The following is a 14,499-nucleotide window of genomic DNA, read 5'->3' on the forward strand; positions in this document are numbered from 1 at the left end:
AGGCTACCCTTTTCTTCCTGGACTACATTTCATTAGTTTTGAATGTCATGAAAGGTCAAGTTGCAGAAGAGGTCTCAATTGCAATATTTTCTGCACACTGAGAACCTGAGGACTGAAAAGGCAATGATACTCATCACAAAAAAGGCATCTAGTACTGATGATTAAAAACAATGGGCAAGTCTGTGTGAAGAAGACATGACAAGCAGCTTCACTCAGCTCCTGAAAGACTTCTTTAAAACTAGAGATAAGCACAGTGAGAGGGTTCATCGGGCTGTGTGGATCAGATGGATTCTGTAACTGATGGCATTTAAGCGTAGCATGACTTAGGAGCAGGGACCCCCCTCAATCTGGGCCAATTTCTTCTCCTGAATAACTCACGGAAGCTGTTTGAAACTATCCTGCACCAACAGTCCAAAGAAGAAGCCGTAGTAAGTGAAGGAGCAAACTCTTTCAGCTGCCATGAGCTTCTACTGGCCACACGGAGGTGGACACACTTTTCCGCTGCATGGTAATTACAAGGTCACATCTGATTATATCTGTTTTAAGGCTTTACACAAGTCTCATTCCTCCCTTTTGTTACTTCCTATTCACACTGTTCTGATTAGATGTGCAATTATGTACATTCCTATTGATGCGACTCCACGTGAAGCCTGAAGTGTGGATTTGGTGGTTTATGACTGGGTGTAGCACTCAGTGTAGTATTAGCTACTCACACACAAACGCATGTGGGGTTTCACTTGTTTGCTTGTTTGCTTTAATTGGGGTTTTCTCTTAACTTATAGTTAGAACAGTTTAAAGAGCTATGAAATTGTCAACTAAATGTGCAGAAACATCTATGCAACTTCTTCTCTGTTTATTTTTTTTTTCTTTTGCAGAGATTTTAGCTCATTTTCATTACTAAAACAAAGATTGACTATAGCTCACAGGTTTTATTACCTTCGTGTTTCTACTTGCATCCCTGTACTCCTCTTCCCTAGAGAGATCTTTCCACGCACATCTCTTGAAACAGTCATTCTCTGCTTCTGAGACACAAGTTATGGTAAGGGGTGCTTTGTGGATAGACTTACAAGTATCATGCTGATAAAAAGGGATCAGATAAAGTCTTGCTTTGTCCAAAAGAGATAAGTTAGAAACTGGAAATGAATGAATGCCCAGTCAGTGATCTACAATTACAGGAGCTGATGGAAAGCACTGTCAGGAGAATCCAGAGGTTGCCATAGAAACGTAACAAAGGATGCAATCCTCAGGGACTGCACCTGAGTCAAGTACCAAACATGCAGGAATTCTCAGTGAATGAAACTTTCAAGTTTAAGAGAAAAATAGAAGCCATATCACAGATAAAGATAATTGAGCCGTCTGTCCTGTTTGTGATATCATGGTAGATCCCATCTGGACGTCGGCCGTGATTGTTGCTATGCCGCTTTCCCAGCCTTGTTTGTATGAAATGTATAAACCTCAGGAGAACCTTCAGAGCATCGGTGTGTGTCTGCTGCCTTCTCTAGTTCCTTTTGCTAGGAAATCTAGAAACACATTATCATTTTTGGACCATAGCAAGCATTTTGGTTGCTTGTTATGGAAATTCTGTGTAACAACAGCCTAATTTATTTGACTTTGGGACAGCATTTTTCTGACTCTTTTTGAGTGACTCACAGTTTTTAAAAAGACAAGAGGGTATTTCCTGGGAGAGGGAGGGTGCAGAAAATGGTTTAACAAGAGCCTTAATTCTGAATATCCTTCATCAAACAAGCCACTGGAAAAGAGAGTGCTATGCAACTTGTAAGCCTCTTTCTAAACCTATTTCTGCGTGCACTCCCATGTATCTGGGAAAAGAAAGGAAGAATTATGATAATCTAAAGGTCAGGCAAGGTTGATATTTCTACTGTTTGGAAACATAATGTTTTTCCTCATCAGAGGCATTTTGGAGTGAACAAAATTGATTGTGTTTCAATCAACTAGAGTTCTAAACAATGAACATAAGCAGTTCCAAACCTGCAAATCCACCACCAGAACACCCTCTAGTGTAAATGAGGGAACAGATGTCATTAATATTGATTTACTTAATATATTACACCATGCAATACCCAACAGGGCTTGTTGGTGTTTTGAAATTAAAATGAGACAATTTGTTTTTGAGGAGATACAGTACCCTAATTTAATTATTAACCTTAGAGGGGAGAAGCCAACATTTATGTCTCTGCCCTGTCACAGATTTCCATCAGGGAGCCAAATTCTTAAAAATTATACTCATTCAGGCACATAGCAAAATTAAAACAAAACGAAACAAACATGATCAGATAGGAATCTGGCAGTCGCTAATTCTTTCAGAGATCTAAATACCTTAAGCTCTCTGACTGGGAAGGTTAGGTTCTGGTCTTCTGCAACCTAAAGCCCAAGAGCACAATCTGAAATGCAGACACCAGGACTCCCACTGCAATGCAGGAAAGGAGACAGGCATCCTCTGAGTGCATTCATCGGCCCATCGCAGACAGCAGTCTCCAAATGGGATGAGTAAGCTGCCTGCTAGTGCCTTTCTCTCTCTGGTGACTGCAGAGGGAACCTACCTAAATTTTAACAGCTTATTTTGTTCATACAAATCTCATCATCTGAGTCTCCCCAAGATGCAATAGCACAACTTTCAGGACTGACAAGAATGTAGTTCACATGACCACAAGTGACTGTGAGGTATTTATACTAAGAAAAAGCTTGAATTTTATTTAAGAAGAGGACTATTTTCCTATAAGTTTCCTACCTATCTCAATCAATTACAAACACCATATATATACAGTCAATAGTTTATACACAGTACCTTATGTCAGGAGCTCTTCAAATAGCTTGTTTCAGATAATGTATACCTAAACGGAAGAAACATTGTAATACTACACTGGGTCTCGTTAGCCTGGAGAAAAGGAGGCTGAGAGGAGACCTTATTGCTGTCTACAACTACCCAAAAGGAGGTTGTAGAATGGAGGGTGCTGCTCTCTTCTCCTAAGTAGCAAGTGATAGGACGAGAGGAAATGAATGGCCTCAAGTTGCACCAGGAAAGGTTTAGATTGGATATTAGGAAAAAATTCTTACAGAAAGGGTTGTCAGGCACTGGAACAGGCTGCCCAGGGAAGTGGTGGAGTCACCATCTCTGGAGGTGTTTAAAAGACTTTTAGATGAGGTTCTTAGGGACATGATTTAGTGCTAAAATTAGGCGATTATTTGACTTGGTGATCCTGAGGGTCTCTTCCAACCAAAATGATTCTGTGATTCTATGATTTTTGCACATTTACAAGCTGTATTTGTAATATTGAGAGTATATAGTCAAACAGATCTGGGCAATATCCCTGGCAAATTGTTATTAATTAAAAACCCCACAGTTTCAGAAGAGGGATGAACTCTCTCTGAATGCATTTAAAATTCAGCAAATGAGTTTTGACAGGGCAAAAAGAAGGAAACATTTGGAGAGGTCAGACTTTTTTTCAACAAAGTTAAACATTTGCAATTTTATTCAAGTTGACATTGTAATTTCAAATTTGATCTGTTATATAGAAGGGATAAATAAGCCTAAATGAAGTTTTAAAAATGAAATTCCAAAATGAGACTTTTAATTCTAGCCTGCCCCGAAACAGTTCTCTCATTTTCATTTTCTTTAGTTTAGGCACTGAATGAAAAAAAAAAAAAAAAAAGAAGAAGAAAAGAAAAATCCACAATTATTTTCACATCTCTCATTAAAGCACCAAAAGTTCTTATAGAAAAAAATCTTTCCACCAAAGAAAACAATGAAATTATTAGGCTTCAGAAATATATAAAATATCACTATCATGTTAAAGAGCAATCATACAGTACATAATGCCTGAAACTGAAGCACTTCTTTTGGTTTGTGTTTTTGATGGCTTTGAAAGCATTTTTGAGAACACAAAAAAAGAAGAAAATCTTATTTCTCTCCTCTGAATTTCAAGTCAGGTTAGAGGCAGAATCTACAGTAAAAGAAACAGATTTTTTAACAAATATTTATTTTCATTTGTAGCAGAATAAAGTATTCATTAAATGGTTATAGAAGAAAGCTTGCTTAGTGTATATATTTATCTTCCCATGACATGTAGTTCTGCAAAATATTTTAGTTTACAGTAAATGCACAACAGCAGCAACTATTGTTACTTTACACACAATGTACAAGAGAATGCCACATGATTTACAAGACTTGCTTCCACTCTCACTTGTCAGCTTTGCACTAGTGTTAGTTTAGTCATGTGATTCCTCTTGATACTGGCTGAATTCCCAGTTTAAGTGAGAGGAGAATCAAACATGCAGGGGTTTTTTTTGTGGTTGTTGGGAACAATGAATAACAATGAGCTCCCCTGGTTCTAGCAGCTTTACTTCATTCTGATGCATATGTTGGTGTGCTCTCTGTCTATTACCAAATGCATTCAAGCACCTGCTAAGCAAAACACTGTAAATCTGTAGATGAAAGTGCTCAGTGATTTTCATTCCTTTTGTTCCCACAGCTCTGTGCCCTTAACAACAGCTTTACATGCTCTACAGATACAGCACCAAGTGACAGTGTACATTAGGAAGGCACAATGACTCTTGAGACTACAAATGTTTATAAACCATCCACTGGCAGCTACAAGCTGTGAGACCATGTGTTGCGTGCACTTTGCCATGGTCAGTCAGATCTGCCAAAAGATAGATACTAGAGCACGAGTGTCCATTCTATCCCCCATGCCCCACAGGGTGTCTGCAAGACAAGGGATGGTTGCGGTCCTACCACTGAGCCTGAACAAGTGAGGAATATTCCTGTGTGCCTACCCAACTTGCATCACCACAACGACCAGCTACAGCCACAATGTAGCCTTTATCTTGCCCTGAGAAAGTCAGAAAACGCTGCAGCGCAGATAGTGTATAAAATGTAACAGAGATCCTTGCATATAGAGTTTTTAAGGAAGCAAAAGAATCCTCCTTTTTGCTCCCTGTCTCTTCTTTGACTGTCTCTCCCTTTCTTGGTCCAGGTTCAGAATCACATCACACAGGAAGCAGGTATTACAGAGGTAAGCAAATGTTACCTCTCCCTAAGGACTCACACTTCTGTGTGCTGTGACCTAGAGGAGGCAAAGCTGCCTTTCTGACTTCGGTTAAACTGACAGAAGCTGGCAGCCCGGATCCTTTCGCCTTTGGTCCCACTTTTGTGTTTCCCCTTGTCACGTGCGATAAAGCTTTCAATCAGCTTCAGTTTTTCATGCTCTTCCTTCAGGAAGAAGTCAACAAGTACACTCTTCTCCTTTTTGATCTGTTCACTGATGTCCTTGGGGATGTCAGGAATCATCCAGTCAACCAGAACACTGAGGAACATCACCAAGTTCTGCAAACACAGCAACAGACAGGAAACAAGTACAAAAAATCCAAAATACTTACACTAGAGCAAAACTAAAATTTTGAGGCAGGTATCACACACATTTTGCTGACAGCATGTTGTATTAAGCAGCTGAGTAAGGTCTTAGTTCAAGAAACAATTCATATTTGTGCACAACTCGCCCTCAGTGGAGCGACTGAATTAAACACATGCTTCAGTTAGATCTGAAATGGGAAAGGACTTGGATTCATCAAATGATTCGCAGCCTAAGTAGCTAAAACAGCCTTATTCTTTACAGGTGTCTAAAGGTTCTCAGTTTTCAACATAAAATTCATTGAGATTGAATCCAGAATCCATTACTATAAGGGCAATGTCAGTGAAAGCATCCTTCAACACAGACATACCCATGTGTTTCCAATGTGGCCTGAGTAGACAGCAGACAACTTTCATGGTCAGCCTGTCCTGAAATCCTTCAGTCTGCCAACAAGCAGGATTTTTTTATACTACTGCAGCATCCAAGCCACAACTCTGAACCGCAAGTGTCAAGGTCATTACAGGTGATGCTCATAACACAGAGGCACGAAGTAGATTGGGCAAAAAGTTTTACTTGTTTGTGAAATTCATAGATAATTTATGCTTTGGTGTTTGTATTATCATGATAATGCTTTGAAAACTGCTGTGTTGTGCAATGCCTCCAAATGTGTAAGCACATTTACTGAGAAGACTACTAGCATGAAGCCTCTGTTCCATCTGACACAACGGAGCTAATTATCCAGGGAATGTACTCTGGCAGAACAACGGGCAGGCTAGTTGAAGCCCAGCATAACTAGTTGATTTCAAATGTTTTGCAGGCAGTGGTGGAAAATTACTGAAGACAAAGAGAAGAAGCAGAAGAGGGCAATATAAACCACGCAAGACTCACAGTCATACTTAGGAATATTTAGCAGGTGAGGAGAAAAGACAGGCAGGTTTCAATACAATGAGTGGGCCCAATTTGACTGTGGAGGGATTCCAGATTATGGAGGAAGGCAGAAGGCTTCTGCCATTCAGAAGGCAAGTCATGATAGCAAATCACTTGCCAACAAAATCTCCACACTGGGGAGATTTTACTCCATTTACTTGTAGAAAGTAGCAGAGGACCTTGGAGGATTTATTACTTCTGTTTATTTCTTGTTTTGGGTAAAGAACAGGATCTAACAAGCCTACATAACGTTTATATGCTTTTTACAAGTGGTGTCTCTGAGAGTATAAAAGCTGACAAAGTCAACTTAACTGAAACGTTCAAGATCCTGGGGTATTTGGGGGATCACTGCTAGTGCCAGGGGCTAATGCAGGCTGTGAGGCTTCCCTTCCATGAAGGGAGAGGGAAGGTCTGCTGAGGAAGTGCTCCAAAAGGAGAACATGTGGTGCAGCCCATTGACAACTCACAGGTTGGGTGCAAGTACTTCAGGCTGGGTATTTGCAAACAGAAAAGCTCTATTGGACATGGGTTTCTTTGGCATGTGCATTTCCATCCATTTATTATGTTATTTCTGTGACTGAAACTGCAGCAACTCAACAGACTTACCTGAAATAGAATAACAAAAGCCAAGCGAGCAGATAAGACCGCCCAGTACTGTTTAGAAAATTCATACTGATTTGGGGACCAAGGCGGTTCTCTGTAGTCTTTGAACCTGTTGATAGAGACAGCTCAGTTATTACACAGTTCCATCAGTCCCCTCTTGCACAAATTGCTTTAATTAACATGATTTTCCAGTCATAAAACCTAAAGAATCAAGTCCTCCAGATGTTCCTATTTCCACCCTTATTATGAAATACAGCTCCAGAATTAGAATTGACCTATGTCCACTGAATTTAGCAAGCTTAGAAGGATTTTCACAGTTGTAACCATAATCAGAACATTGTTCTAATGCTGGAAATTTCCAGATTTTCCTGGATTTACAATTGTCCCCTTTTTTTTCTTTTCTTTCTTTTAAATTCTAAATTGACACAAGGAAACGAGACAAGCCTGTATTCATCTCACCTAAATCTTGATTAATTTAGATGATACTTCAGCCCATATAAAATCTGATGCTTTGGTTGTTCCTGTCTTTCCATTAACGACAGGGGGAGCCATGGGAAAGGCACTCCCTAAATTAACTGTATAGCCTTAGACAGGACAAAACAGAGCCACAGTCGTTTGGTTTGAAGTCTGATGTTTTTAGTATTATCATAAATCATTTGGAAGTAAACAAGAGGCTAATAAAAGTCACAGATGCTCCTAAATTAGAAAGTTGTGCAAATAGCAGGAAACACAGAAAGCAATAAGAAATACAGACAGGAAACACAATAAGAATTATCTGGGGAAATGAAAAACAATTAAAAATAAAACAATTGAAGGACCTTTAAAAGGATAGAGTTTGAAAGAAAGTGCAATGAAAATAGCCCAGATCTTACAGTGGCCAGCAAGTTAGCACAAGTCAGAAATATGGCAGCAGACAGTATGACTTGTGGATGTATAAACAAAAGGCATGATGGTGCTGGGGGGTATTAGCTTTCCTCTGAACAGCTCAGGTAAAGCCACACCTGCAATGCTGCATTCAGCCATTCAGTTGTAGGGATTTCAGAGGAGAAAAAAAATAAAAAACAACAAAGAAAGGATAGCAACAAATTGAAGGCAGTTTTAGCAAAACAATCCAGAGGCTGAGGAGACTGACTCACCAGAAAAAATTAAAGAAGAGCACATGTATTGCTCCACTTTGGTAAGTAACAGTCACAGTTGGACATGATAACCATGGACAAATTATGCCCTTAGGACTGAAAGGGATAATTTAGTGCTGTTCACAGTGTTTGACTAGGAGTAATGGGATGGAATTAAGAAAGAGAAAATCTGTTTTTAATACCACAAAACCCTTCCTGACAGTAAGATTCATTAAACTGTGGAAAAGCCTCCATTGGAGATAATGGAAAAGGTTCATAAAATCTGTTAGCTTCAGTTTGCAGGTGTGCTTACCAAAATTACCTTCAGGTTCTATCCACACGGTTTTGCATGTTAAATTACACATTTACAATCCCACACATCCCCTACATCCCACCCCTTCCCTCTTCCACCCCTCCCCAAAATTCAATCTGGAATGCTAGATGTAATTTTGTGCTGCAACCTACCGGAGTCGAAGGACACAAGGTACAACCCAGGATGGGGAGAGGGAGGAGAGAGAGGAAGGGGAAACAACTTTAAATTGGGGTCTATATTAATTTATGGAAGCACTATCTGGGCTGTGTTAGTCCCTGGATTATTTATTTTGTGCAGTGGTGCGTGCACAGTAGCAGAGCTCTTTGTCCTGTCTTACATGAGACTCCTGTTTGATCCTATGCTGTGCCTGCACTGTGAGATTCCCTCTCTGGTACCTTCTGTACAATGTGGACCCTCATATGTTGCTCAAGTCTGTGTACAAGGGCTGTAGCAAGGCCCAGAGTCAGTTCCCTTGAATGTAATCTGCTTGAACATCAAAGCCAAGGAAAACCACTGAATTAATTGTGGATTTTGCCTGGCACTACAAATCAGTTTCAGTCTTGATATAGAGCAGAGGTTCATCTGCAAGGGTTACCAGCTGTGGTGGCTTTTCTGTTTACTGTACTCTGAGCTTCACAAGTTGTGTGAGTGTTGCAGGACATCAGACCCCATGGAAATTTCACCTGGCTCAGCTGGAAATCACACTGCTTATGATGCCTGAATCTCCATTCAACAGAACACTAGCAAATGATTTATGGTGAAGGAAGGTATTGTCAGAGTTACAGACAAGGTAGCTGGGTTTCCTCACTACCTCCCTTCCTAATTACTCTACAGCATACGGGACATCAAAGTACAACAACCTGGTCCTTTTCTAACAACTATATTTTACAGGTAGTTTCTTTTTATAAAAGACCATGTTTTCCCTGACATCTTCAATTCTTCATTCTTAAAATATTTGATTGAGCAGATATGTCAGGAACAGCAAATGACCCATGCTGCAAAGATTATTGTGTTTCAAAAACATCAAACAACTCTAATTCCACTGAAAAAGGACAAGACTATGAAGTAGCCAATGTGGTTTAAGAATAGAGTATATGAAAGTTCTGAAGCAAAAAAGAAAAATGCACACTGGAAGTAGAGAAATGTTGGGGAAGTGAGGATGGATGGAGAGGACTGCACAAGACTTAGACAAAACTGAACTGAAGCCAGATTTAAGAGAAATATGCTAATATATTTCTTAAGTATATTGCATGGGGAAAGACTGGCAGAAAAAAAAAAAATGTAAGTCTAAATGGAACTGCAAATCAGTCTAAATAAACAGAGCTGTTTAATTTCCATTTTCAGCTGGTCTTTGAAAAGAAATTGGAGGAAACATGACTGAATCACAAGGAAGTATTGCCTTAGTAATGCAGGAGTATATAGGAATGGTTCAGGGAAAAACATTAGAATCCACCAGTTACCATTGGGAGTAGATGAGATGAATCCCAGGGCATTGAGGAAATTAATTCATCCAAAGACACTTTATAAATTTGCTGAATATTGGAGCAGATTCATGCTAAGAGAAAAGTCCCTGTAACGACTCTGTATATTCTGCTTTCTTCTTTTCAGTGTGATCAGCATACTTTTATGTACTCCATTATTATACCAGATTATAAAGATTAAAAGGGCTAAACCAATAAAAACGTCACATAACATAGTAAAGTTTGCTCTTAATTTGCCTTCAGCTACAAAAATATCATTTTGCTCTTAAAAAAAAATCATTATAACTAATGCTCTGCATCAGACTGGCGTTACAGCAATGTTTATTTGAAAGTCATGTCAAACAGTTCACAGCATTGTACAAAATGCTGCTCAAAATATTCAAAGAATGTATTCTGGAGGTTCAGTGGGAGAGTTGTTTCTGGCTTGTTATGGTTATTTTTAAGATACCTTAATCTCTGGCAATGCCCGTAAGAAGCAAAATGCAGGCTTATTGTAACCACATTTATCTTCAGAGGTCACAGAAATCTAAGAATAAGAGAGGTCAGCTTGTTCCCAACATATTTTCCAGAAACAGAAAAGCAGATTTTATTTCCAGCGTAAGGGACAATGTTTGTTGTCTGTCTCTTGGGACACAAGCTAGATACCCCATATTTTATCACAGTGGTAGTTCTGTCCAAAACTGAGATTTTGATAAGATTCAAATGAGATGAGTGATAATGAGAAACAGTGAATATGGATGATGGCATATTTTCCTAATTGTTTCCTGCTAATGTAACAGAAATGCTCTCACAGTTGCTTTTCATTCAGACTAGTACATGGTCAAACATCTAGTATATCCTTCTTGTTTGCAATCATTTTTTTAATTCTCAGTGGCATAGATATTATGAGGCAGGGACCGCTTTTATACCTAGTGTGGATTATTCTCTTATCCCTGTATTTTGCTACTGTTCAATCCATGCTAATCTGGGGGCTGCATTTCATCACTGTTGTTAATACACACATTTCCAAATACACAGGCAGACTTACACCATAAATAGAGGCCAGTGACTGAGGCCAGGTAAACAGTAGCAAAGTGAAAGCAGCAAAGTCACAGTGAAGTAGGAGATCCATATGGATCAAGATGCTTGTTGAAGGAAAACACAGGCTAATTTATGGAAACAAATTAAAAAGTGCTAGGAACTGAGAGTAGAAAAGCATTTTACAGACTTACAAATCTATCAGAAAGTATAGAGATGCTGCATACTCTCACATGTAACATTATGCTGAGAAATATGTCCCAGCAGCAAATGGGGAATAGCAGAGCTCACAGGGAACAACATTTGGAGAAAAGGGACAGGCCCCAGGTTTAAGGTGCTTTACCTTGTCTGCCAGAAGCAAAGCAGCAGGTACAGCACAGCATGCAGCTTTGAGCACTGGAGAGCAATTTTTTTTTTTGCCTTTCTGTCTGCCCTCAGCTCCCATCTGACTGCCTTCTTAGAGGCAGTACAGATGTCCTTGACAAAGTTCTTGGCATTGGAAGGTGGCTGTACTGCCCGAATTAAATTTTCACTCTTCACCTGTTTAAAAGTTGGCAGCCTCATCTATGCACCCATATAACCTCCTCCCCTGTTGTCAAGGAAGGAAGGTTGGTATGTCCCAAGGGTAATCCCAAGAGCAGTGCCTGAGATAGAGGGACAGATTTACCTCTGCATTTACTCTGCTTCCAGTGAAGGAACCAAGACATGCAATTTTTATGGCTTATAGTTGAGTGAGATAAATACCTTGTTTAAAAGTAGTGCGAGCCTAAGTATGATTAAAGGTTGCTTGCACAGGAGCAGGAGATAAACATGCACAGACTACACTGAATAATGCCAATTTTAAGGCTTCTTTCTTGGAAATGATTACATTATAATATTCAATGTTTTTCTTAAAAGGGGTATGGATTTGTAGGTCTCACTGAAGACCTTCCACTTACCCCTTCTCAAGCTATTTCAACTTCTTATTCCCTAACAAAATCAGAAAGAAAAAACAAACCAAAATGAAATAAAACAAAAAACCCCACGGTTTCGCAGGAGATTGGTACACAGCCTACATTTTAAAATGTGCAGTCTTTTAGAAGCAAGGGGAAGTTTTTGGCTACTTCAGGAACACAGCTAGAATATGATCCCTTAAATAATCAGTGAAAAGAAGGGAACTGTTCTGAAGTCCAATTCGGAGCACCTAAGTTAGAAACATAATTACGAAGTGAATTTCCTTTTAAGTGGCTGCTTGTTTCTAAATGCATTTAATTTTAGAAGGGTAAAATCAGCAAATATTTTTAATTAATTGAATTTTGTGGGTTTGATTTTTTTTTTAATCAAATTGTTTATTTATTTGCAATATTTTTCCTCCCCAACTTAAACATGAAGAGAAAGGTTTTGGTAGGACAAAAAAGTGTGTCCTAACTATCTTAGTTACAATGTTTCCATGTCACACTGAGATGCTTTTACAAATTTATAGAAGACTCCAACAGTCATAACTTAACAGTAACCCTTTAAAAATTTCCAGCTGCTCTAGCTATCTCTATATTCTCTGTAAGTATAATTTCTTTAAGAAACTCTGAATGTCAGATATGTAAAAACATGGGGATTGCTGGAACTAATAATGAGGAAACTTATTTGTGTATTGAATACAGATTTGTCAAGGACAATGAATTCAAGTGAATGGGAGGAAAGAAGAAAAAATTCTGAAGCACTAATTGGAAAACACTGTTTGATAGCTACGACAACTAGCAGTGTTTTCTGCTAGTATTTCAGTATTCAACAAATCAGGCCAATCTGATGATAGAGTATATGTGAACGTCACCTATAAGATTTGTCTTAGTCTGCTCTGCTTGGTAACTGATTTTCTGCCTTTGCTTGGACTCTGATACTGATAGAATTTGGCGATAGATTTCAAGACTCCCATTTTTGGCACCTCAGCCAAAATTTTATCTTGAAGTAAAATTGCACAATGAAAGCAGGAAACCAAAGACGTGAGTTTGAGACAGGAGACTGGGAAAGACAAAGGTGAAACCAGGACAGGCTCAGATAGCAGTTATCAGAAGTATCAGCTTCAAAACCTTTAGCACCCATCAGAAAAAGACAGCAGACGTACACAAATATATCATGCATCAAAACAAGGGAGGCCAATTAGAGACCTCTATATAGTAAAATATAAATAAAGACTCTCCTTTCAAAGACAATGGAAGAGCAAGATTTGTGATGATTTCTTGCCATTGTAGAGGCTAAGTACAGTGTGATTTCAAGTGAGTCCAAAAGGAAGGTGAGGCAGGCTGTCAAATATAGCATTGATCAGAGGGACTCAGTTTTGAACAGCCTTGGGTCGTACTGCCTTAAAACTCTTCTTTGAATTTCTGCATATTTTTATAAAAGGTAGAGGTTAATTTGAGAGCCCTGGAGCCATGTTAGTGATTTCTCCTGCAGACTGGAACTACCCCGTCAGTATCTGCACTATGGGAGAAGTGGACTAGACGTTTCTGACATATCTTAAAGGAAGTTGAGCCTTGTTTCCCAAGTCTGAAAAGATTAAGTTGAAATTCACATGTAGATGGGGAACAACATAGATTTTGAAGATAGGCCATATATACCGAAAACTAAGATCTCATTAAGTAAACACAGAACTTAATAAAGAGAAATAAAGCCTGATTCTAATTAGTGAGGTTCGTTTTAAAAACATATTGTTTTTAATGAAAGTTATGGCTTTTAATACAGAAAGGATTTTTTTTATTTTAGTAAGTCTGCCTAAATTGTTTATTTTGCCTCTTAATGCATCAGAAAAACCCTTCTAAGAATCTTCTAACATAGTGAGAATACTCTTAAATGCTATACTCTTAAAACCACCTTCCTAAAGACACAAATATTATCAGCTCCCACTTGGAAAAATTTTGTCTCACAGGAGACCTCCAAAAACTACTTTGACCATGCAAACTGTCATTAGAAGTACTTTACCTGCAGAATAAAACGTCCTGTGCAAACGGGGAGTTTTCTGGCTGTGTTCCAGCCTTGAGATGACTGACATTGAAATATGAGAGTGTGTGATTGATGAAGCCATGCATGGTTCCATTTTGACTGTATGCATATTGATACATAAGGCGTGGAATGAAATCAGATGTGACAGCAATTACAAAAGCCTGAGAGACAAATAAAACCATCATACAATCAAAAAACAACCCAAAACCAAACCAAAATGAAACCAAACCAAACCAAACCAACAACGACAACCGGAGTCATAAATCTATGTGTTTCAGATTAAGTTAATTCAGCTGATAATTTTCACTTTCAAGTAAGTTTAGAGTGATGATGAAGTGAGAGTTAAATGGCCATTGCTGGTACAAAATGTACACTTACATAAATGCACAGTAACCTGCTTTGTCTCTCCAGGGGAAGGTTGTAGTTAGGGAAGTAGAATATTTCTTAGAGCAAAGAGTAGAAAAGCAATTAATGTAGCATACATTTCCCCAACTCTTTTCATCCCTGGAGCCACTAGGACGTTTATCACTAGTTTTAAAAGAACTACAAAAAGACATAATAGCTAGCTGGTATAATTGGGAACATAATTTGGTGTGGTTACACAGTATTATCTGAGATAAACCAGTTGAGTGTAAAGTAGTCGTTCTCCATTTTCCCCTCTGCACTAGGATTTACACATCTGACATCGGTGGATCTCATGC

The 14,499-nt window shown here is 38.8% G+C and overlaps 1 protein-coding gene across 1 annotated transcript in view; it reads right to left on the reverse strand.

Moving 5' to 3' along the window:
- Positions 1–5,062: 5,062 nt before the first annotated feature.
- ANO2 (anoctamin 2) overlaps positions 5,063–14,499 on the reverse strand; it is a 185,121-nt gene continuing 175,684 nt past the window's right edge. The window contains exons 23-25 of the mRNA XM_065640876.1: positions 13,778–13,959; positions 6,903–7,008; positions 5,063–5,344 (exon numbers count right to left, since the gene is read on the reverse strand). Of these exons, the coding sequence (XP_065496948.1) occupies positions 5,063–5,344; positions 6,903–7,008; positions 13,778–13,959 (570 nt within the window). The remainder of the gene's footprint in view (positions 5,345–6,902; positions 7,009–13,777; positions 13,960–14,499) is intronic.

This window comes from Caloenas nicobarica, chromosome 1 (genome assembly GCF_036013445.1).
Source record: "Caloenas nicobarica isolate bCalNic1 chromosome 1, bCalNic1.hap1, whole genome shotgun sequence".
NCBI lineage: Eukaryota > Metazoa > Chordata > Aves > Columbiformes > Columbidae > Caloenas > Caloenas nicobarica.